The sequence below is a fragment of the Pteropus alecto genome, unplaced genomic scaffold, assembly GCF_000325575.1.
Source record: "Pteropus alecto unplaced genomic scaffold, ASM32557v1 scaffold98, whole genome shotgun sequence".
Lineage (NCBI taxonomy): Eukaryota > Metazoa > Chordata > Mammalia > Chiroptera > Pteropodidae > Pteropus > Pteropus alecto.
In genome coordinates, this window is record NW_006443570.1 from 426,209 (window position 1) to 446,255 (window position 20,047).

A 20,047-nucleotide genomic window follows, 5' to 3' on the forward strand; every position below is an offset into this window, starting at 1 on the left:
AGCCTAAGATGATTTTGAGAGAGGAAGAAAAAAAAGTGTTTTGAGCAGAAATATGAAATGATGAGACTTTGATTTCTAAAAGATCATTCTGGCTGCACGGTGGAAACTTCAGGTTGGTGGGAAACCAGTTAGGAAGCTACTGCAATAATCCAGGAGAGATAACACGTGGACTAGGGTGATTTTCAAATATGCCTTAAAAATTGAAGGTAGAGCTGTCAGTATTTGCTGGATTGTTTGAGGGATGAGAGAGAGAAAGACTGGAGTAAAGGAGTATTCAGAGTTTTTGGACTGAGCAACTGAAAGCATGGAATTGTCATACTGAAGTGGGGAAGACTTTGGGAGGAGTAGATGGGAAGGCTGGAAATCAGGAATCGGAGTTTGCACACATTAAATTTACTAAGCATCAAGATGTTGAACAGGCAGTTGGAGATATATGTCTGAAATTTGTGGGATGAAATGAAGTTGGAAATATGTAGGGGTTTTTTTTGGTAGGGGTATCATCGGCATGTAATGGTATTCGAAGTCATGGGACTAGTACAAAATCACCTTCCAAAATTCTGTACCCGATGCGCTAGTAGGCCAAACCATTGAGACACTGGCACTTGGAGATACAGAAAGGTTTATTTGATTTGGCCCAAGTGAGAGGCCCCGAGAGCAAGATCTCTCAAATCCATCCCCCTCAAAATGCAAAAGTGGGAGTTTTTATGTGGCTAGGGAGTAAAGGAGAGGCAGTTTCAGGGAACTGAGAGAGAAGTCTGTGTTTCTTCAGTCTCCAATAACACTTTTTTTTGCATCAGGCTCCTGGGTTTCAGCAGTTGGTCACAGCTACCTTGAAGACAGTCTTTCCTTGTGTCTTCAACTGACGCATTAATTCTCTTCTGGATCTTGAAGTGATCTCCTCCTGTTGGACAGAGATACAATATCAGCAATTTATGACTACATTCCTGAAGACATTCCTGAGAAGGAAGGGAGTTGAGCAGGAAGAGCAGTTAACAGCTAAACAAAGGCCTAATTAAGAATTAAATTATTCAGTTCTAATTGCCAAAAATACTGGGGGCATTAAAATCACAGGGAGCTTGGCTACAGGGCTGCATGAGATTATTAAGAGTATGAATGTATTGAGAGAGCGGTCACACGCTTCCTTTCTCATCATCATGTTCCCCCAGGGGTGACCTTGTAAGTGCATACACACACTCACAAGTGCAAAGAGAGCAGTTCCCACACCTCAGGGATGTGTGCCATCTTGGCCTTGTCCCATTCCTGCAGCCTTCCCGGATGCTGCAGGGACAGCAGAGCAATCTGGGCCAGAGGGGCGGGGAGATAGGTAGGTATGGTACGATTGAGATCCCTTCTTGAACTTTCCCCCAGAGCAGAAGCAGCAGACAGTCTAAAGGTCCAGAGCAGACCATTATCTGGATGTGGGTTCAGGTCAGGATGCAGTGCCTCCTTCCCCTAAGATCCCACACAAAGCCCTCAAGAACCCCAGTAGGTTCTTCTCTCTTCCCATTTCTAGGCTCTCAGCAGCCATGACCCTGGTCCTCCCTGTCCCTCTTTCAGTCCCTCCCTCAATATCGTCCCCTTCAGGGCACTCCTCCCCTTTTCTCTGCCTGCAACCTTCTCACCTAGTTTCTACCAGTTCTCCACCCCTCCCCAGCACCCAGCCCTGCAGGGCCCTTTCAGTGGCTCCTGCCGCTCCAGCTCCTTTGGCAGGCTTCAGGAAGGAGGACAGGCTACTGGACAAACCGGCCAGGTTGAAGCCTTGGCTAAACCTTCTGATGAGAAGCAGTTTCTGGGCTGGTGGGATCCCTCCCACAGAGGTGTGTGTGTGTGTGTTTTGTTTTTTTTTTTTACATCTCCCACTAGTTTTGTCTAGGGCAAGGGGGCAAGGAGGAGGGTGAATGAGGTTGTCTCCTTTTAATACATTTGGCCTTGTATCTTCTTTACACATCTGGCTACCGCATGAAAATTCAATTACAATACTAGTAATACCACTAGTAGTAATAATGATAGCTGTGCTATTAATGCTACACCAGCATTTCAGGCATTATCTCAATTAATCCGTACTATGATCCCTGACAAAGATTATACCCATTTTACAGATAAGAAAACAGACTCAGAGAGTCTGAAGTCCCATGACTAGTGGGGGCCAAGGCACAACCTGACTCTCCCTCCATTTAAGTCCGCCTAACTCCCGCCTAACTCCCACTGCTGCAGATAAGGGCGTTGGGCTTGAGGGAAGACCCTGGCTTGCTCCTCCCCCTTTCTGGGAGGTTTCTGCGTAGGTGTAACCTGGGTTAACGAGATCTTTCCTAGTTGCTCACCCACAGCACCTGCCTGTGCAGTAGTCAGGAGTCCCGTTCCATCCCCCAGAACAGCACACCCCGAGGACACAAAGGACGTTGAGGGAGACCGCACGGAACTAAGCCTTTATTGAGGGGCGCCGGGAGGAGTGTCAAGCTCAGGGCCCGCTAGTTCTCCAGATCCCGACTCCTTCGGGGCGCTGTCCGGACTCTCGACGGGCTCGTCACTGAACACTGCTCTGTGCATGGCCGCGACGTAGCTGCAGCCGCTGGGGTCGGTTAGGCGCAGCTGCACCAGGGGCAGGAGGCGATCGGAGCTATAGTAGCGCAGGGCTGGCCGCGGGGCTCGCAGCGCGGTGAGGAAGACCTGTGGTGGAGGGGGGAGGCACTGGGTGGGACTGGGCGTGGTCCCATTGCTGCCCCAGCTCCCGGAGCCCCCTGCCTGTCTCCCACCTCTGTCACATCCTCTGGGTCCTGCGCCGTCCTGCAGAAGACCTGCTCCAAGTGGCGCTGGAAGTGGGAAAAGAGGTCGCGGGTCTGGGTGTCCACGCCGTCCAGGGCCACGCCAGGGCCGTGCTGCACCTTCTCCTGGAACGCAGTGCGCACCGGGCCGCACTCGATGAGGCTCAAGCTGGGAGCAGGAAAGCAGACAGTGGGCGGGGCCGTGTGAACAGGGCCTGTCCCCAACCAGGACAACGCCCCAGGGAAGAAGATCTGGTAGGGGTATGCGCGCCAGCAGCACACACTCTTATGCTAACCTAGAGCTCTTGAAAAGGGGTTCACTGCCAGAAAAGCGCTCCCACATCCACGCGAGGGTGTGAGAGAGACTCTGGCCTCAGAATTCCAACCTGGCTGGGTCACATTCGGCTGTGTGACCTTGGGCCAGTCACCTAACCTCTATGCGCCTGAACTTCCCAATAACACCACCAACATCTCACCAGCTAGGTCGCACAAAAGCCACGGGCCCAGTATGGTGCCTGGAATACAACAAACGTGAGCGGCACTAGGGAGGGGCCAGGGAGAATGCCTGAGAGTAGCTCCAACAAGATGGGGAAGGCGGGGGTGGGGGCGTGGGAGTTGGGGGCTGCCCCAAAATCAGAGTTCAGAGGGTTCCAGGGGCAGGACAGTGACTCACTGGACTCCAAAGGGCAGCAGCAGAACCGCCAGACTCTCGCATAAACCTTCGATGGCGAACTTGCTAGCGCAGTAAACAGCATTGAAAGGCAGCCCTTTGAAGGGAGATGAGGCTGCTGAGACGTGCAAGGGAGCAGGTCCTTGGAGAGCCGGCCACGCCCAGGCAGCCCAGGGCCCATCTTACCCGCCCCTGGCCCCTTCCACTCACCCATCAAGCCTCCCATGCTCCCTGTCACTAATATGCGTCCTGAGCGGCGGCGCTTCATGTCTGGTAGGAAGGCCTGGAGCATCCTCACAGTCCCAACCACGTTCACATCCAGCACAGAGCCCACATCATCCTCTGAGTGCTCCTCCAGCGGCCCGAGCAGGCCCCGGCCCGCGTTACACACTGTGGGGAGAGAGGCCCAGAGGCCCGACCTCACCTGCCTCATACACCGCCCTCTGTTCCAACCAGTCCCCTCGTGTTACCTGGGCCTCAGGGACACCTTGGTGTGGACACAGGGTGGGGGAAGAAGGCTCCTGCACGTGTGTTTCAGGGAGGCTCACCCAGCACATCCACGCGGCCCTCGGTCACACGTGCCCAGGCTGCAGCCACAGAATCTGCGTCCTGCACATCCAGCTGCAACGTCTCCAGGGAGCCAGGAGGGCACCCTTGGGATTGGGCTGCCTCCCACAGCGGGCCCTGCGTGCTCAGGTCCCGGAGCGTGGCATACACTGGAGGTTGGGGGAGAGGACAAGGATCTGAATGCCCTGCTTTCCTTACCTAGGTCTCCTTGGACCAGGGGCTGCTCTATCCCAGTCTGCTCATGTACCTTTGAAGCTATGGGAGGGGTCTGACGCCAGACGCAGGGCCAGGTGCAAGCCAATGCCGGAGGAACAGCCGGTGATGAGCACCACGGTGCGGTCCATGGGGAGATGTGTATGGAAGAGGCTCTGGGAGTTTTAGGCTCTAGGCGCTGGACTAGATATCACCTACTTTGCTCCGCCCCTGCCCTCAAGGATCCCCACCCCTTGTTGTGTCTTCAGCACCACTTGGAGGCTGAACCCTCCAGAGGGGCCTGGACTGCTCTCCTCATCCTGTTCTAGGTCAAGGCAGAGATCAGGCCACTGCTTGGAATACCCTTCTTCAGTTGCTGGTCAGGAGGAGGGTGAAGCTTTCTAAGCAGGAGGTGTGGGCTCCCCTGTGGGCACTGAATGCCTCAGGCAGATCTTCATCTGGGCATGCCCCTGTCCCACAGAGAGGAGTATAGTTTCCAAAGTTTGCTGATGAGGGTATGAAAGGGAAGGCATTCCCAGTTCAAAGGTCAGAGGTTGGTATTAAAATGGGGAGACTAAGACAAGGAGGCAGAGAGAACTGGCTCCACACCAATGTCCATGCTGTAGCCCTGAGTCTTCCCAGGTGTCATGGCAGTGACATTCTGACAGACAGTCCTAGGTGATTCATCAGTTTATTAAGTTGTATTAAAACAGTACTCTGATCCCAATTTGGGGTGGTGGAGGAGGGCAGCTCACTTCCCTCCAAACTTCCTAAGCCCGATCCTACCAGCAGGTCGTGAGTTCCTTCGCCCAGGCTTGGGGACCTACAGCGGTGCTTGCCCAGTTCCGGGCCCTGGGAACCTGCCCAGGCCTGAAGCTTAGGGGGAACATGGCCTGGGGGGTAATCTGTCACAAAGAGCCAGCTACCCATCGGGGGTAATATTTGAGGAAGAGCTTCTTGGCTAGGTCCACAGTGTCGCCTTGGGGCTGGTTTGGATACCTCTGTGTGCTGAAGACGAAGGTCTGCTCTAGCTGGAAGGCATTCTTGTCAAACTGGTGCTGTTGGAAGGGAATGCCTTGGACCAGGCTCTCAACCAGCATCTCCATGAAGAGCCGCCAGCGGGGGGTATAGTAATTGGCTATCAGTCCTGCCAGCTGCTTGTTGGCATAGTCTAGAATGTTGCCCTCTGGCCCCCAAAGGGTCAGCTGGTAGCGGCTGTTCTGTTCATAGAAAGAGGCCTCAGCCTTACTGACTGCTGCCGCCCGGGCCTGCTCCAGCCAGCTGCCCAAGAGGAAGTGGCTATCGGTAGCCAGTATGTTGTCCAGTGAGGGCAGCAGCTCGTAGGCCAGGATGCCTGCTGCCCTAAACAGGGTAACCAGATCCTTGTTCAGGTAGGCGGTCCTCACCTCCTCATAGTACAAGCTGACCAGCTCCTGGATCGCCTGACGAGTGATGTCCACAAGCTCGTAGCTGAATAGCGGGCTGGTGGCCAGGGTGGGAGTGGCTGTTAGCAGCATCCGCCAGGCCTCAAATACATCTGATTGGTTGTACCAGACAGTGGTAACCATCTGCAGGGATGGCCGCCTGACCAGCGGGCTATGATTGTGGCCCCTACAGTCCTCGCCAGAGCAGTTGTAGACACTCCTGAGAAGTAGCCTCCATGCTGCTTCTGCATCCCCATGGGAGACCCCATACCGCCGGGCCGCAAAGCTGGTCACCCAGGCCCCCAGATCTGTCACTGGGTCCTTCCGCCAGCCCAGCTCGGCCATGAGGGCATAGACCACTTCGTTCTGGTCAATGCCTTCTGGGGCCATGCCAGTGCCTACCATGGTGGAGTTGGGGAAGAGGCGGGCAGCCGCAGGGCCTTGGTTCACAGCCTCCAGGGCCCCAAACAGGCCGTGGTTGCCCCCAAAGTTATGCAGCATGCACCAGATGAAGGGCTGGCCCTGGAAGGAGGCTGTGCGAATGTACACGGGCTGACTCTCTGCAAACAGGTCCAGAACCAGAAGGCGGCCACGGGGTACTGCTCCGAGCACAGCTCCGACCTGCGCGGGCCCCCAGAACTGGGGCTGGTGCTGGAAGAGCCAGCCTTGGAGCAGCCATACAGCATCAGGGTCCACTGTGGTCAGGGGGACAGAGTATAGGGGTGATGAGAGGAGAGGGGGCCAGGGGAACATTCACCCCATTCTATAGATGAGGAAACAGAGGTCTAGAGAAGTTAAATGACTATCACAGGACACCTCCTTCCCCTGTATCCCCCAACCAGCAGGGCGTTTCATTACACATACCCTTCCTGTCTCCTCCTGCCTCCAACTGGGAGCTCCAGGATCAAAATTACCCAGAGGGCTGGTTAAAACACACATTCCTGGGCCCCAGCCCTGACATTCTGATTCAGGAGGTGGGGGAGGGAAGAGGAGGCTAGGGGAGGAGGCTGAATTTGCAGATCTAACAGGCTCTGGGCTAAGGCCTCCAGTCCTCCTGAATCAGACTTGAGGCAGTGCTGCTCAAGGAAGCCTGAGCCAATCTATTCCCTTCCTGGATGACACAGAGGCCACCCCACCAAGCCACTCCTGACCTGGCCCCTCTTGGCCCCTCCCCTGTAACTGGCAGGAAGGGGAGCTGAGTTCACATGTGTGTACCAGGAAGAGTATCTATCAGCTTTGGGCACATCCCCTAATCTCTGGCATGTGATATGTATCTCAGCACGGAGGTGGAAACCAAATAAAATATTTTCAATAGGCAGCACTTAATGATACTATACTCTGGGCCAGACATCATTCTACTTATGAAGGAGCCCCATTTTATAGATGAAGCAACTGAGGCACTGAGAGGTAACTTGTTCCAAGTCACACAGACAGCAAGTGTCAGTGCCAGGGTTTCAGCAGGTGGTCTGTATCCGGAGCTCGCCTCTCAGCTAGTGTGATTACATGAGATGATGTGTGTATACAGGTGCCTGGTATACTGTAAAGTGCTATGTGTCACAGTGAAGTCTTATTATCCCAAGTCCCTTCTCCCAGACCCATCTCCCTGAGGGTCCAGGGGCTCCCTTTCCCTATCTTCCCCGGCACCAAACCTGTGGTCATGGCCTGGTAGACGGCGGCAGTGGCTGCAGCGAGGTAGGAGGGCTCTGAGGATGGGGGCTGCATCTCGTTGAAAGTGTCGGCCCCATATATATGATCTGTGCCAAACTCTTTGGTCAGCTCCCGCAGGAAGAGGCTCCCCACGATAGGGAAAAGGGGGTCTTCTGGAGCCAGGAGGAAGGAACAGGAGTAGGAGCAGTTGAAGTGTCCCCAACTGTCCATCTGGGTGACATTGACCTGAGGGAACACCCTAGTTGGGGGTGCGGGGGGAACAGTCCAGATATTTACTGGAGGCTGACACATTATTCATCATCAGCCTCATGAACTTATCTGCAATTCCTGGAACTCATCCTGGTCTCTCATGCCTCTGTGCCTTTGCACATACCGTGCCCCATGCCTGGAGTTCTTTCCTCCTTCCTCCCTGCTTATCCAGCTAGTTATTCCTTGACATCTTTTAAGTTTCGCCTATTCTGGACAGGTTTTGCTGTCTCTCCCCTGCCACTGGTTGAAACGGACAACACTCACTTTTCAAGGTCTGGCCCAGTATGGCCTCTGCTCTGAGCCCTTGCTGCCCCTCTTCCTCAGACAGAAGTGACTTTGACAGAGAAGTAGGCTAGGCCTCTAATATTTCTACCCTATTACTGTATTGTAGCCCCCTGCCAACCTATCATCCACCAGGGGCAAGAACTCAGTGCACTTTTGTCACTGCCTCCCCAGGGCCCAGTGCAGAGGCTGGTCTGGCAGCCTTAAACCGCCCAACAAATGTTCGGTTTGTAAGCATGAGGCTTCTGCTACCCAGTCAGAGAGACGAAGGGGTGGCCAGTGAGGCCAGCGGTGTGCACTAAGTACTGTGAGAGTGGTGGGAACCAGGTGCTCATGGACACGAAGGAGTTGGCAAACAATACTGAGGGCCCCAGCAAGGCTTCCTGAAGGAGGGGAAGTCTCTGCTGGGTCTTGAAGAATTTTCTGTCACAAGAGAGGATGGGTGAGTAGTCGAGAGGAGGAGATGAAGGGAAAACAGAGACCAGTGCACTCCTACTACCACTCATAAGAGCTGACATTTGCTAAGAATCTGTGCCATGCATGTACAGTTTACAAGTGAGGAAACCGAGGCACAGAGTAGTCATGTAATCTGTCTAACGTCACACGGCTAATGGGTAGCAGAGCCAGGAATCAAGGCAGGGCCTACACACAGCTCCAGTTTTTCCTTAAATCAAGTCTGGCAGGGCAAAATGAATTCTCTGAGCTGAGTGGGAGGTGGGGTGGGGGGAAGCCTCACCTGGTGATAGCCTTGGGGACATGCCCTGCAAATGCAGGCAACACAGGGATCATACCGAAGGAGCGCATCCGGTCCAGGATCCGATGCTGGGAGGAATGGGAGGGAGAGCTGGTGAGCATGGCCTGAGGTGGGAGGGCCTCGCTCCTCCAGGGCACACAGAGTTCAGAGTTCCTAGGGTCCAGTTAAGAGCCTTGAGGCTGGCCAAATGCCATCCTCCCTGGACCCGTGACTGTCTGGCACCAATTCTGCCCCTTCCCTTCCCCATCCTTTTACCTGCAGGTAAAGCTGCTTGAGGTGCCAGGAGAAGGGCAGGGGGCCACCCCAGGTGTGCAGGTTACCCATGCGCCCCCAGGCCAGGAAGGCAGGACCAGTGAAGTATTCATTGATCTCTGACTGGGTCAGGCCCAAAGCCAGGTACACCTGAGGAGGAAGACAATCCCCACACATAAATATAATCATCTCCATTCACTGATTGATTCATTCAACATTCACTCATCTCTTCTCTGTGCTGTGCCCTACAGTTACTAAGACAAAATGTAACCCCAGCTTGCAAAGAGCCCACAATCTAGGAGAAACAGATCTGAGAACAGATGAGTTTACTAATATGTCACCCTTGTTGCACAGGTGAAGTGAGGCACAAAGAAGCTCTCCCCAAAACCGGGAAGGGGCCTTAGAAGGCTTCATGGAGCAAGGTTGGCTTGAGTGATGGGTGAGGACAGCTCTGCAGGGAGCTTAAGCTGCCCTTGGTGCTGCCAGTGCCCTCAGGGCCCAGGGATGGAAGCTCCAAGCTCAGGCAAAGACTGAAGGCAATTGGGGCATGCCCAAGTGTGTTAGGCACGGCCTCAACCAGATTTGCATTTCAAAAAGGACACTCTGGCAGAACTTGAAAAGCCAGGAGTATGGTTTAGAGGCTTTTGTGGGAAAGTGGGGGAAGGGGGGATGAGGGTCCAGGGAGAGGGGAACTGAGCCTGAACCAGGGCCATGACTAGGGATGGAGAGGATAAGGCAGATCAAGAGCTTCTAAAGAATCAGAATCTGTTGAAGCAGCAGACTGACTGGAGGTGGAGGGGGGCGGGGAGCAAGGGGAACCGCAGCTTCTTTAAGTGTTTACAGTGGGATGCTGGGTCCAGTCCTCTGTAAGTGCTCCTATATGTTAGTTTCCATAGGGTTGGAGCTATCGCGCATGTCACAAACACTTCTAGAGCCCTTATTCGCTGTGTGTCAGACACTGTGCTGATGCAGAAATAGGGGGTGGGGACACCCGGGGTGGCTCAAGCAGTGGACACGCACCCGCTGCCAGATGGCCTCCTGGCCACTCCAAGCCAGTGCCAAGTTGATGCCATTCAGCGCCATCCAGTCGATCTCCTGCTCCCAGCGGGCCCAGTCCCACCACACGAAGGAGTAGCTCTGTGTGCACACGTTCTGGTAATAGCGGTACCTGCGGGCAGGGGTATGAGCAGGGACGTGTGCCTCGGGGCAAGGAGGATGTCCCCCATCAGAGAGAGGCCATTGTTCTAGAAGAGCTCAGAGGGCAGCCTGACCCCATATCTAGGAGCAGGGTTCCAAATGTGGCCCCTTCACTGCTTCACTCCGGGATCTGCCCCAGGTGGACCTAAGAGTCAGGTCCTGAGCTTCTGAGGTACCCAACCACATGCCCCCAGCACTCCTCCAGGGTCCTCTAGCCCCAGATATTCCAGAGAGCATATTCTATTTAACTCCTCTAGAGCCCCCTACTCTATGCACAATGTTTAAGTACTCTATGGCACTGTTGGTCCCTGTCTTGGAAGGGAGAACACGTCACCTTCATGCAGTGGGGCAAGTGCTAGAACAGAGGCCTGTGAGAGGGAGAGGTGTCATCCCTCAGTTAGCATCTCTGAAGAAAGGGTGGGGAAGAAAAGAAATAGCATTTACTGATCACCAATTATGCATCACAAATTCTACTCCCATCACCGTTCAAATCCTCACAACCAACACTGTATGGTAGATGTCATTACTTCCATGTCTCAGATGAGCCAGCTGAGGCTCTGAGAGACTTGCTCAAGGACGCACTGCTTTTGGAGGCTGAAGAACAGAGTGAAGAAATGAAATGGAGTCAAGCTGCTAAATTACTAAAATCAAGTAGGTTGAGGCATGGGGAAATGAGTCTATTCTTGTTTTTAACTGGGTTGGAATTTAACCTTTTGAACTTTCCAGTCCTGCATCAATGTCTGGATTTACATCAAACCTCCAGATAACTCTCTAATTATCCCCTGAAGGGCCAAAGAAAGAATGGTTACTATCCAGGGCACAGGATTACCATCTAGGACCAATGCAGAGGCTAAGAACGTAACACCGTCTTCTTAAGAATGTATCATTTACGTTAAGAACTCTTGGCTTTTCTTTCTTCTTCAGAACACCCTGGGTATGGCCTGGTTGTGTTTGCGGTTTATAAATCTTAAGACCCTTGAATAAGTCTTTTATCAGTTATTTCTAGCCAAAGCCTCCGGACTCTTTTTGAGTTAGCTGGACAAGGCAGAACTAGGATCTGAAGCCAGAGTTGTGCGACCCTGAGGCCAGCGCTTCCTACTAGGTTAGCTGGGGTGGGACGGGGACTTGAGAGGTTTGGGCGCTATGCAGCTGGAGGCAGCAGCAGGGGATCCGACGGGCGGGTCCCGCCGGTACCTGTTGGGCGTGGCCTCGGTCAGCTCCTCGGGCACGGCGGGCAGCGGCTGCGGCAGGCGCAGCTGGGAGCCGGACCACGCCACGTGGCAGCCGCAGAAGTCACGCAGGTAGCGGTGCAGCCCTGCGGCAGCGGCCACGCCGGTGGAGCCGAGCACCTGCACTCGCGCCCCCGCGCCGCCGCCGCTCAAGCGATAGGTGTCCAGGCCGGACTCGGCCGCCAGGGCGCGCTCCACCGACACCGAGAAGGCGGCTGCCGGCCCGGGCCCCAGCAGCCGGGCTAGCAGCGCCCGCACGGCTTCCGCCTCCCGGGCCTCGTCTCCGGCCGAGCTCCCTGCCACGACCAGGAGCAGGAAACCCAGAGCCACGACCTCCATGGCCCAGCGGTCTGAGCCCCGCGAAGGCCCTGCCGGAAACTAACTCGGGCGCCGGGCCTCGGGGGCGAGACGGCCCGGGTCCAATCAGCTGCGGGCCTCAGGTCACGTGGAACTGAAGGTTAAAGCACCAGCCCACGGCGGGGAGACAGGCTTCCGGGTCCCAGACAGCGACCTGAGGAAGTCTGACTGCTTGTGGTGCGGGAGCGCGTGACCCTAGTAACATCAGAAGCCTAGGGCCGCACGTGAAGGGCCGCTGTCCTTCACAAACGCTTTCAGGTGCAGCGCGCATTCACACGCAAATCACTCTCTTTCCAATCCATCCAACCATCCAATAAATATTTATTTGGAGTTTATTTTGTACCAGGCACTGTCACTCCTTCTTGGTAGAGACCTAGAAACCAAATACTTATGTAAAGATTTACATTGTGGTTCTGATGCTGTGAAGGGCACCCAGCCTAAGGCCTCCAAAAGGAAGTGACATTCATTTAATGAATTAAATTAAGATCGACTAAGAGAAGAAGCAGAGGAAGCATTCCGGGTGGAGAAAATGACTATATATGAAGACCCCCGAACGGTAAAGAAAGAGCTGGGAAGATTTGAGGAACTATAAGAGCAGGCACAAAGTTGGGGGGCGGGTCATGGGCCATGTGAGCCTGGATTGGCCATGGGGCAGGGCCTGGTGGACGCGTCTTTGCATTGGGATCCTTCAAGGGTAACAGCAGCAGAGGACAGGAGTTATCTTCATTTTACATAGTGGGAAACTGAGGGCCAGAGAAAGGAAGTGACTCGGACAAGATGAATGCCAGCGGGAGAGCACCGTCTGGGACTAGAACCAGAACTCCTAATTCCAAGACCAGTGTTCTTGCTACTGTTTCCCAAATGCTGCAACTTTTCAGGCTGCCTCTCTGGGCAAGGAGGGGATGAGTGGGGCTTTGTGGTGGGCCATTTAGAAAGGCAGTTTTCTAAAAGGATTCTGAGTCCTTTTGGAGGCAGGTGTAGATTTTTCCAGATTGTCAGGTCTCAGTGAAGTTGCTTAGAGACAGAGAAAGGGTCAGAGGACTATTGCCAATCTAGAGAATATGGAACCTGGACTGAAAGAGAACATGGGAGTCCACCAAGCTTGCCTGGCTCCTCTGCCCTTCGTCCCCAGCTGCAGACACAAAGCAACAGTCCCCCTGCCTCTGGTCCTGGCTCTGCAGCCCTGATGGGCTCTGGATTCACCCAGAGTGGTGGGGGCTTCCTGGCAGGGGCAGCGGGTTTGGGGACACCATCTGGGGGGTTGGTGGTAGCATATTCAAGGCCTGAGCTCATGAACGCTGGGCAGGAGCATCATCAGTGGGGCATGTCACAGTCTCTTTTCTCATGTTCCCCATCAGGCTAGGAGCTCTTTGAGGACAGTAGGAGGCTGGTTGAAGAAATTAAGGTATGAAGTATCAAGCATTTGCTAAAAAAGAGTAAGATGTGTTGGTGCTGATTCAGAATGTTCTGCAAACTATTTTTTTCTTAAAGGTCAAACCAAGGGCTAGGTGTAGTACACTCCCATTTGCGTTAATGACAACACAAAAAGGCTATGTAAACAGTGGTTGTCTTGGTGGGGTACTGGGGTGCTGGGGGTGGAAGACTTACTTTTATAATAGGGCCTTTTGTACTGTTCGATTCTTTTACCAAGTGACACACTTTATTGCTTTTTCAGTTCATGTGTGTAAAACAAATTGGCGTGGTTCTCCGCTTTCCATCTTGTCTCTTTCATTCCTGGACAGCCTGATTCTTTGCCTGTATACCATAGAATACCTCCAGGACCGCTCGTCCCTCTGCTCTGTCATGCAGTTGTCACAGCCCAGCTAGGGTCCCATCCACCTTGCTGATGCGGGACAATGAGTCCTTCCCTGTCTGGCCACCAGGGAGCAGCTCATACTTAGGACATGCCATGGGTAGGCTGGGGAGCTGGGAGCGCAGGCAGGTCACTCAGATTTGAGGGGAGTGCCAATGCCCAGGGCTCCTGAGGCAGAAAGAGGCGTGGTCCCACCCAGGTCCTCATTGAATAACAAGACAGAGTGGTGATAGAACTGTCCCCTATCTTTATAACGCTAAGCAGGCCCAAAGCTACCTTCTTCATGCTGGTTCTAGGACCTCAAGATGAGGGGCATTGGCTGGACAGGGGCAGACTCACTCAGTAGACGTCTGGGGTCCAGGGAGTCCACAAGAAGGGGATCTCCCATTTTAATCTTGTTCCCATACCCCACCAAGCAGCCAGTCCTAGGCAACCACCCATCTACCCCCCAATTTTTAGAGACAAAGTAGATGGATGGTCTGACCCTTTCTCTGTCTCTAAGCAGCTTCACTGAGACCTGACAATCCGGACCATAAATTCATGAGTACATTCGTGGTCTGTGTCTGGCTTCTTAGCATATTTTTGAGGTTCATTCAGGTTGCAGCATGTGTCAGTACTTCATTCCTTTTTATTGTAGAATAATATCCATTGTATGGAAATGCTTTTTGTTTATCCACTCATCCCTGATGGACAATTGGGTTGTTCCCATGTTGGGCTATTATGAATAATGCTACCATGAACATTGTGTACAAATCTATGTGCACAATTTTTCATTTTTCTTGAGTGGATACCTGGAAGTTGAATTGATGGGTCTTATGTCAGTTATTTAACGTTTTGAGGAACTGCCAGGCTGCTTTCCAAAGCAGCCACACCATTCCTACCAGCAGCGAATGGGGGTTCGTTTCTCCACATCCTATCCGACACTTGTTAGCATTTTTATTGTAGCCTCTTCAGTGAGTGTGATGTGGTATCTCCATGCATTTCCTAATGATTAATGTTGAGCATCTTTTCATGTGTCATTGGCCATTCAACCTGGGATACAGAGGGCTGACTGTACATTTACTGAAAACAAAACAAAACAAAAAAAACCCCCATGTATAAGGGGACCCGTGCAGTTCAAGGGTCAACTCCATATGATCTGCAATTATCTTCTCCCAGTGTGAGCGTTGTTTTGATTCTGTCCTTTAAAGCACAAAATTTAAAAATTTTGCTAAAGCCCAAGTTGCCTTTTTTTTTATCACTTATGTTTTTGGTGTCATATCTAAAAATCATCGCCTAACCCAAAGTCATAAGGTATTCTCATGATTTCCTCTAAGAGTTTTCGTTTTAACTTACATTTAGGTCCATGATCCATTTTGAGTTACTTTTTGTATATAGCGTGGGGTTGTGGTCCAAATTTGTTCTTTTGCATGTGGATACCATTGTACTAACCCCATTTGTTGAAAATACTGTTCTTTCCCCCATCGAATTATCACAGCCTCTTTGTGGAAAATCAGCTGACCATACTTCTGGACTCTCATGTCTATTCCATCGATTCCAAATATCTATTTTTATTAGGCCTCCCTTTTTGAGTCAATAACAGAGTAGAGACTAAAAGAGTTCATTCACCTGAATTTTCACTCTGGACTTATTTAAGGAACCAGGTGAGGGTGCTGCACCCAGAGCCTCTTTCAGGGCAGCTGGCCTGTCAGGGAGGACAGGGTTTGAGGCTGGTGATGGCGGGGAATAAGGAACATGAAATGAAGGTTTTCCTGAGCCTCTTGGAGCAGCAGTTGTCAGCCCGCTGCTCATATTCCTGCCCGGGAGGCCCCAGGAGGGAGGGCACTGGGAGGAATGTGGATGCTGTACGTGGCAGTTAGGAGAATGCCTGCCAGAACAGTCTGCTGGCTTTTCAGCTGCCTGCCGACCTCAGCACCTCACATTCTCCAGCTGCCCTGAGGAACACTCCCATGCTGAGCCTCCACTTACACCAAGGCCAAGGGCACCAGGGCTCAAAATAGCCAGGCTGCTGAGCCCTGGAGAGCTTGGAAAAGAGGGAGAGAGAGGGTGGGCAGATGCCCAGGCCTCCACTGCCCCAACCTCCACATTTAGGTCTATAGTGCAGGAAGGGGAGCCAAAGGTGGGTCACCAAGTCCCCTCCCCACAATGGGTAGTATCCGTAAAGCCACCTTGGCTCACGGGGAGTGGGAAGGTGCCTGGGAAACTTGAGATAAGGTGAGAATTTCACAAATTGCCTGGCCAGGGCCACTACAGCTGTGGCCTTTGATCAGAGAGAAAAGCAGAAATGCTGGAGGAGGGAGGGGAAGTGTGACTGTGGGGCTGTGGGCATAGACAGGCAGCCTCCCTGGTAGACTCAAACACACTTTATTCAGCACAGGAATGTCTGAACAGAAGGGCCTTGGGCAGGGTTCCTGACACAGAAACTCTGCTTCAAGCCCTGCTGTAAACAGAACAAAGCTCATCATGTAAACCACAGGGACCAGGGGGGACGGGGCTCTGCACAAGGTCTGGGTCAGGTCACACTTGCCAGCACACGGTGAAGCTGGGAAACTGGGGCAGGGGACCCACGTCCAAGGCCAGCCCAGCCTGGGAGAGTCGAGCTAGCAGCTCCAAGTAGCTCACTCAGAAAAGCCTGGGTGGGAAGAGATCAGGGGCCTGGCCAATTCAGGGGCTTACCTCAACCACTGACTGCGACAGGATCAATTTAGCTGAAGCAGCCAGGGCTGCTACACCAACACATGATTAAAAGGCCCTAAGACCTGCAGTCAGAGTGGGGTGATGGGAGCCAGCCTCTTGGGGGCATTCACCACCAGTCCACAGGACAGGGCCACGTAGCTCTCACGACCATGCACAGAGGCCCTGCCAGTTGCCTCTCCAATCAGCAAACCGTAAATGACGCTGACCTTCCCTGCCCCTGACTTGGGCTCAGTGTGGAAGTGGGAAGGGGCACTGGGGGGCAGAGCAAGGCAGGCCTGCTGGGGGACCACCCTGATGACTACAGTCCTATACTCAAGACTCATGATTGGAGGTGGGGAAAGGCCTCAGGGCTTGTACAGGGAAAAAGTATCAGTTTAAACCCCTGCTTGTCGCAGGGCCCACACGTGGCTTGAGAAGCAGTCAGCCAGGACCTGTTTTGGGTCACTCCCAGCTGTGCTATATTACCTAGGGTACAAATGGGAGAGGGAAGGGAGGGGATACTGGGAGGGAGGAGGGAGTGTGTGTAGGGTGGTCAGGAGGGTAGTGTTGGGTACCCTGGGACCCTTGGGGGTGACAGGGAAAAGCCATACACAATGGCACAGTTGGGTCCAGCTGAATTCTTGATTAACAAGTGCTCTGAAGACCAGAGGGGGAATGGTAGAGGACAGAAATACCATCTTCCTGGACCCACCCCTGCTAACCCAAGGGTGGAGTGTTAAAGAGCACCCCCACCCCAACTAGTAAGTAGAATGGTAGGAGTTGGGGCTCAGTCTGGGTATGGATGGCAAAGGTGCTCCTTCCGCGGGCTGTGGGCTCACATGTAAATGCACACCATCACCAGCAGGGGACAGAGAGGGCTGTCTTTGGCTGGACAGAGATGGAGATCAAGGGCAAGGCTGGTGCCCAGTGGTATGATTGACAGCCAGACCCCAGCTTCTCTAGAAAATCCCTACACTACGACTCATGAAGCTGAGGTGGTGGGAAACTCAAGGGAAGGCTGGATTTACCTAAATGACTCAGAGGCAGTTGGGGGAGGGTGGCAGGGATGACATAAATGCCCCAATATCCAGGGATCACAACCAACAGGCAAGAGGAGTACAGCTAATGACCATGGAGGGCAGCAGGCACACAGCCCCACGAGGGGCTCACTCGTCAAACTTCCCTTCCCGAATGTGCTCGAAGGAGAAGGGCAGGAACTTGAAACCGGTCCCGCTGTAGAACTTATTCTGGAACTCAATCCTGGGGAAAGGGAAGAGGGATGTCATCATTCCACATAAACCTTCTGGGATTTCATAGTTGGGCCAGAAAGATGCCCTGACCTCACGCTCCCCGAAGCCTCACTTTCCTGGGTGAGCTCAGAAAGCAGCGCTGCCACCTGTGGCCCTCCTGCCGGCCCACTAAGCCCAGACCTCGGCCGGCTTCCCACAGTGAACGCGGCTCTGCTACCGAAGCCCAGCGCCTGCCCTCAGCAAGAGCTCAGTACACCAATGCATGGTGCATCCTCAGTTCCTGCTCTGTCCTGCTGAGCAGAGAGCCCTGTGCCAAAGTTCAGCCGGCTTGAGTCCCTAACAGCAACGAAGAAGAGCCCCCCAAACATCAGTTCCTGGCAGGGGCTCTCGGAAGACCTCTGAGGGAAGCCCAGGCAGCTGCCAGCCCAGTGAGGAACCCTGCAAGCACCACTGTTTTCTTGTTTGTGTTCTTGCGGGGAGGAAGGAGAAGGGAGGGTTTGTGAGTGAACAGTGGAGGCTTTCAATTTAGGGGAGGAAATTCCCAGGAAAGCGGGGAAGTCAGGAGGGGACGTCTCCTCAACACCATGGCAAAAATATGCTCCAACTACAAAAACATCTGAGAACGAATTCTTCTCTTGGGGACTGAAAGGAAAAACAGCTTTAACTCTCTTCCCAGGCAGCTCAGTGTCCATCCCCGCCTGTCTCCCTGGGGCCCGCTCAGACTCTAGGGGCAGGAAGAGAGGCCTGCTCCTGTGAGCAGAGCCAGGCTGCTTGGCTGTGCTTCTCTCTGCAAACTCGCCCTGGATGGCTGCCCAGCAACCGAACCACCACCAAATAAGGGCAGAAAAACGCATGATTCAGAGGATAGAAAAGCCAAGGAGAGCTGCCCTGAGGAATAGTTTCCACTCAGGGCTGTGTGACCCTGGGGGCACCAGAACCCCTGCAAGAACAGGCCGAGCTGGGAGCTGGGGCAGGCAACGGTTTCCATGCAGGGCTTGTCTTTTCGCCAAGCCGGGAGGGTAGGAATTAGGGAAAAGTGAGAGGGAGTGGCCTGGGGCCCAGCAGAGGGCATCGGGATTGTCTGTGGGTGGTACTGGGTGGACCTCTGCAGCTCCTTCAGCCCTGGGGTGCTGGCTGAGGACACTGACTGCAGAGCTGCCAGCTCCACTCCTGGGGAGAAGAGGTGAACAGAATTTTCTGCATGGGTGTAGGAACAGGCAGCCTTCTCTCCCACAGCCCCACATTCTAGGGCTGGGCCACTGTCCCAGAGCCTCTCAGACTAGAGAATTCCCATTAGTGCCCAGGCTGAGCCCCCCAGGGAAAACGGGATCCAGGATGTGGAGCTTCAAACCAGTTACAGATCTCTTGCAAGAGCAAGTCCAAACTAGAACCTGGATTTGCTCCCACATCCCAACAACCTAAGAAGTCCTTCTGCCAGTTCCAGCTACTGGGGCCTCCTCTGGGGGAAGGTGGTGAGGATGGGGCTAGGTTTCTGCTTGTTGCCCACTGCTGTCAGGTCTGAATTCACGTTGGGTTGGCTGTTTACATATGGCAAGGGATTTCTGAACAACTGAAAATACGCTGACATGCCCCATTTTCATTCAACAGATGTAGCCAGATAATGGGCAAGCAAGTCACCTTCGGGTCCACGAGGCATCTGGAACTCTGACCTGGCTAGCTAATCAAACGAATAATTCTAATTCTAAATTGGGCAAATGGAGAAGCTTCAGAAATTTTCTGATGTCCGTGGGGTCACCGCCCTTCTCTTGGCATCCCTCTGTCTCATCTACCCATGAGGCCCAGTGGGGAAGAAAGGGGACACACACCTGGAATGGGGCACCCGCATTCTGCTGTGTGAGCAGATGGGTGACACCTCTGTCACGCCACCTGACACTGCCTCTCCCACCAGCTGCTGCTCAAGATTAGAGACTTAAGGTGGCCACCACAGGGACATCTTGTCTATCTCTGGGTCAGCCTGACTTCACCTCAGTTGTGCTCACTCAACCTCCTGACACAAAGCTGGAAAGCGATTTCCCTTTTGGTCTCCCCACCGTTTTCTCCCTCCCAACCAGGGAAACGTGTGCTTCCTGAGAAAGTACAAACATGAAATTCCCTGTGCGGGGGTGCCACGGGGCCCCACTGGCCGCCCTGCAAGTTCTTCGTTAGAGGCTCTGCGTGGGGAGCCTCCAGGCCCTGCCATACTCCAAGCCGCTAAAATGTACCTCAGAATTCCACAGTTGTGAGGACAGCCCCAGGCAGTCAGATGGGCTTCTCTGTCACCCCTTCCAGCTCCAGTACCTGGCAAAGGCCACCCGGCGACCCGGGGGATAACTAGGTGACCCGGGGGATAACTAGGTGACCCGGGGGATAACTAGGTGACCCGGGGGATAACTAGGAGTCCACAAAGAGATCCCCGCTGCTGCGTAACAGGAAACCTCGTTTCCTTGAGTGAGTGAAGGGGAAGGTTGTTCCGGGGCCTCTTCCTTTTCCTGGCAGGGCTGTGACTGAGGGGAGGCAGTTTTAGAAAGATGATTCTGGGCCCAGCTGCTTCTCTGGCGCTTTCTGTCACTCTCTGAGCAGTTCAGGGCCTGGAACATTCTCAAATGCCAGGATGCTGATGTCAGCCTGGGACTGCACTTCAGGTATTCTTACTTCTCCTGGGGCAGCCATTCACTCGACTATCCCGGGATGTCCTGATGCGGTAC

The 20,047-nt window shown here is 53.6% G+C and overlaps 3 protein-coding genes and 1 long non-coding RNA gene across 7 annotated transcripts in view; 1 reads left to right on the forward strand and 3 right to left on the reverse strand.

The window, feature by feature from the left end:
- The window catches only part of LOC107196593, a 9,561-nt gene extending 8,482 nt beyond the window's left edge, over positions 1-1,079 (forward strand). The window contains exon 3 of the long non-coding RNA XR_001518037.2: positions 798-1,079. This is a non-coding gene — a long non-coding RNA (uncharacterized LOC107196593). The remainder of the gene's footprint in view (positions 1-797) is intronic.
- HSD17B1 (hydroxysteroid 17-beta dehydrogenase 1) lies at positions 602-4,726 on the reverse strand. The gene is made up of 6 exons (XM_006925099.3): positions 4,247-4,726; positions 3,981-4,148; positions 3,643-3,822; positions 3,436-3,529; positions 2,754-2,931; positions 602-2,667 (listed from the first exon to the last, which is right to left on the reverse strand). The coding sequence occupies exons 1-6, from the start codon at positions 4,341-4,343 to the stop codon at positions 2,428-2,430; spliced, it is 957 nt and encodes a 318-aa protein (XP_006925161.1). The 5' UTR covers positions 4,344-4,726; the 3' UTR covers positions 602-2,427.
- Positions 4,727-4,866: 140 nt separating this feature from the next.
- NAGLU (N-acetyl-alpha-glucosaminidase) lies at positions 4,867-11,663 on the reverse strand. Its single transcript, XM_006924600.3, has 6 exons — positions 11,212-11,663; positions 9,841-9,988; positions 8,824-8,970; positions 8,551-8,636; positions 7,265-7,521; positions 4,867-6,310 (listed from the first exon to the last, which is right to left on the reverse strand). The coding sequence occupies exons 1-6, from the start codon at positions 11,583-11,585 to the stop codon at positions 5,100-5,102; spliced, it is 2,223 nt and encodes a 740-aa protein (XP_006924662.1). The 5' UTR covers positions 11,586-11,663; the 3' UTR covers positions 4,867-5,099.
- A 4,101-nt stretch (positions 11,664-15,764) lies between these two features.
- Positions 15,765-20,047, reverse strand: part of ATP6V0A1 (ATPase H+ transporting V0 subunit a1) — a 51,868-nt gene continuing 47,585 nt past the window's right edge. For all 4 annotated transcript variants that reach the window (XM_006924602.3, XM_006924601.3, XM_015599340.2 and 1 more), the window contains exon 21: positions 15,765-17,352. In XM_006924602.3, the coding sequence (XP_006924664.1) occupies positions 17,259-17,352 (94 nt within the window). In that variant the 3' untranslated portion in view covers positions 15,765-17,258. The remainder of the gene's footprint in view (positions 17,353-20,047) is intronic.

What these genes read in the sequence shown, in the direction of transcription:
- NAGLU (XM_006924600.3), bottom strand. Translation starts at nt 11,585, where the DNA reads ATGGAGGTCGTGGCTCTGGGTTTCCTGCTCCTGGTCGTGGCAGGGAGC. An exon ending in ACCGAGGCCACGCCCAACAG is followed by an intron (nt 9,989 to 11,211) that starts GTACCGGCGGGA and finishes CCCTGCCCGCAG; the next exon opens with GTACCGCTATTACCAGAACG. An exon ending in CTACCAGGCCATGACCACAG is followed by an intron (nt 6,311 to 7,264) that starts GTTTGGTGCCGG and finishes CCCTGACCACAG; the next exon opens with TGGACCCTGATGCTGTATGG.
- HSD17B1 (XM_006925099.3), bottom strand. Translation starts at nt 4,343, where the DNA reads ATGGACCGCACCGTGGTGCTCATCACCGGCTGTTCCTCCGGCATTGGC. An exon ending in CCCCTCCCATAGCTTCAAAG is followed by an intron (nt 4,149 to 4,246) that starts GTACATGAGCAG and finishes CCCAACCTCCAG; the next exon opens with TGTATGCCACGCTCCGGGAC. An exon ending in CTGCTGCCCTTTGGAGTCCA is followed by an intron (nt 2,932 to 3,435) that starts GTGAGTCACTGT and finishes TCCTGCTCCCAG; the next exon opens with CTTGAGCCTCATCGAGTGCG.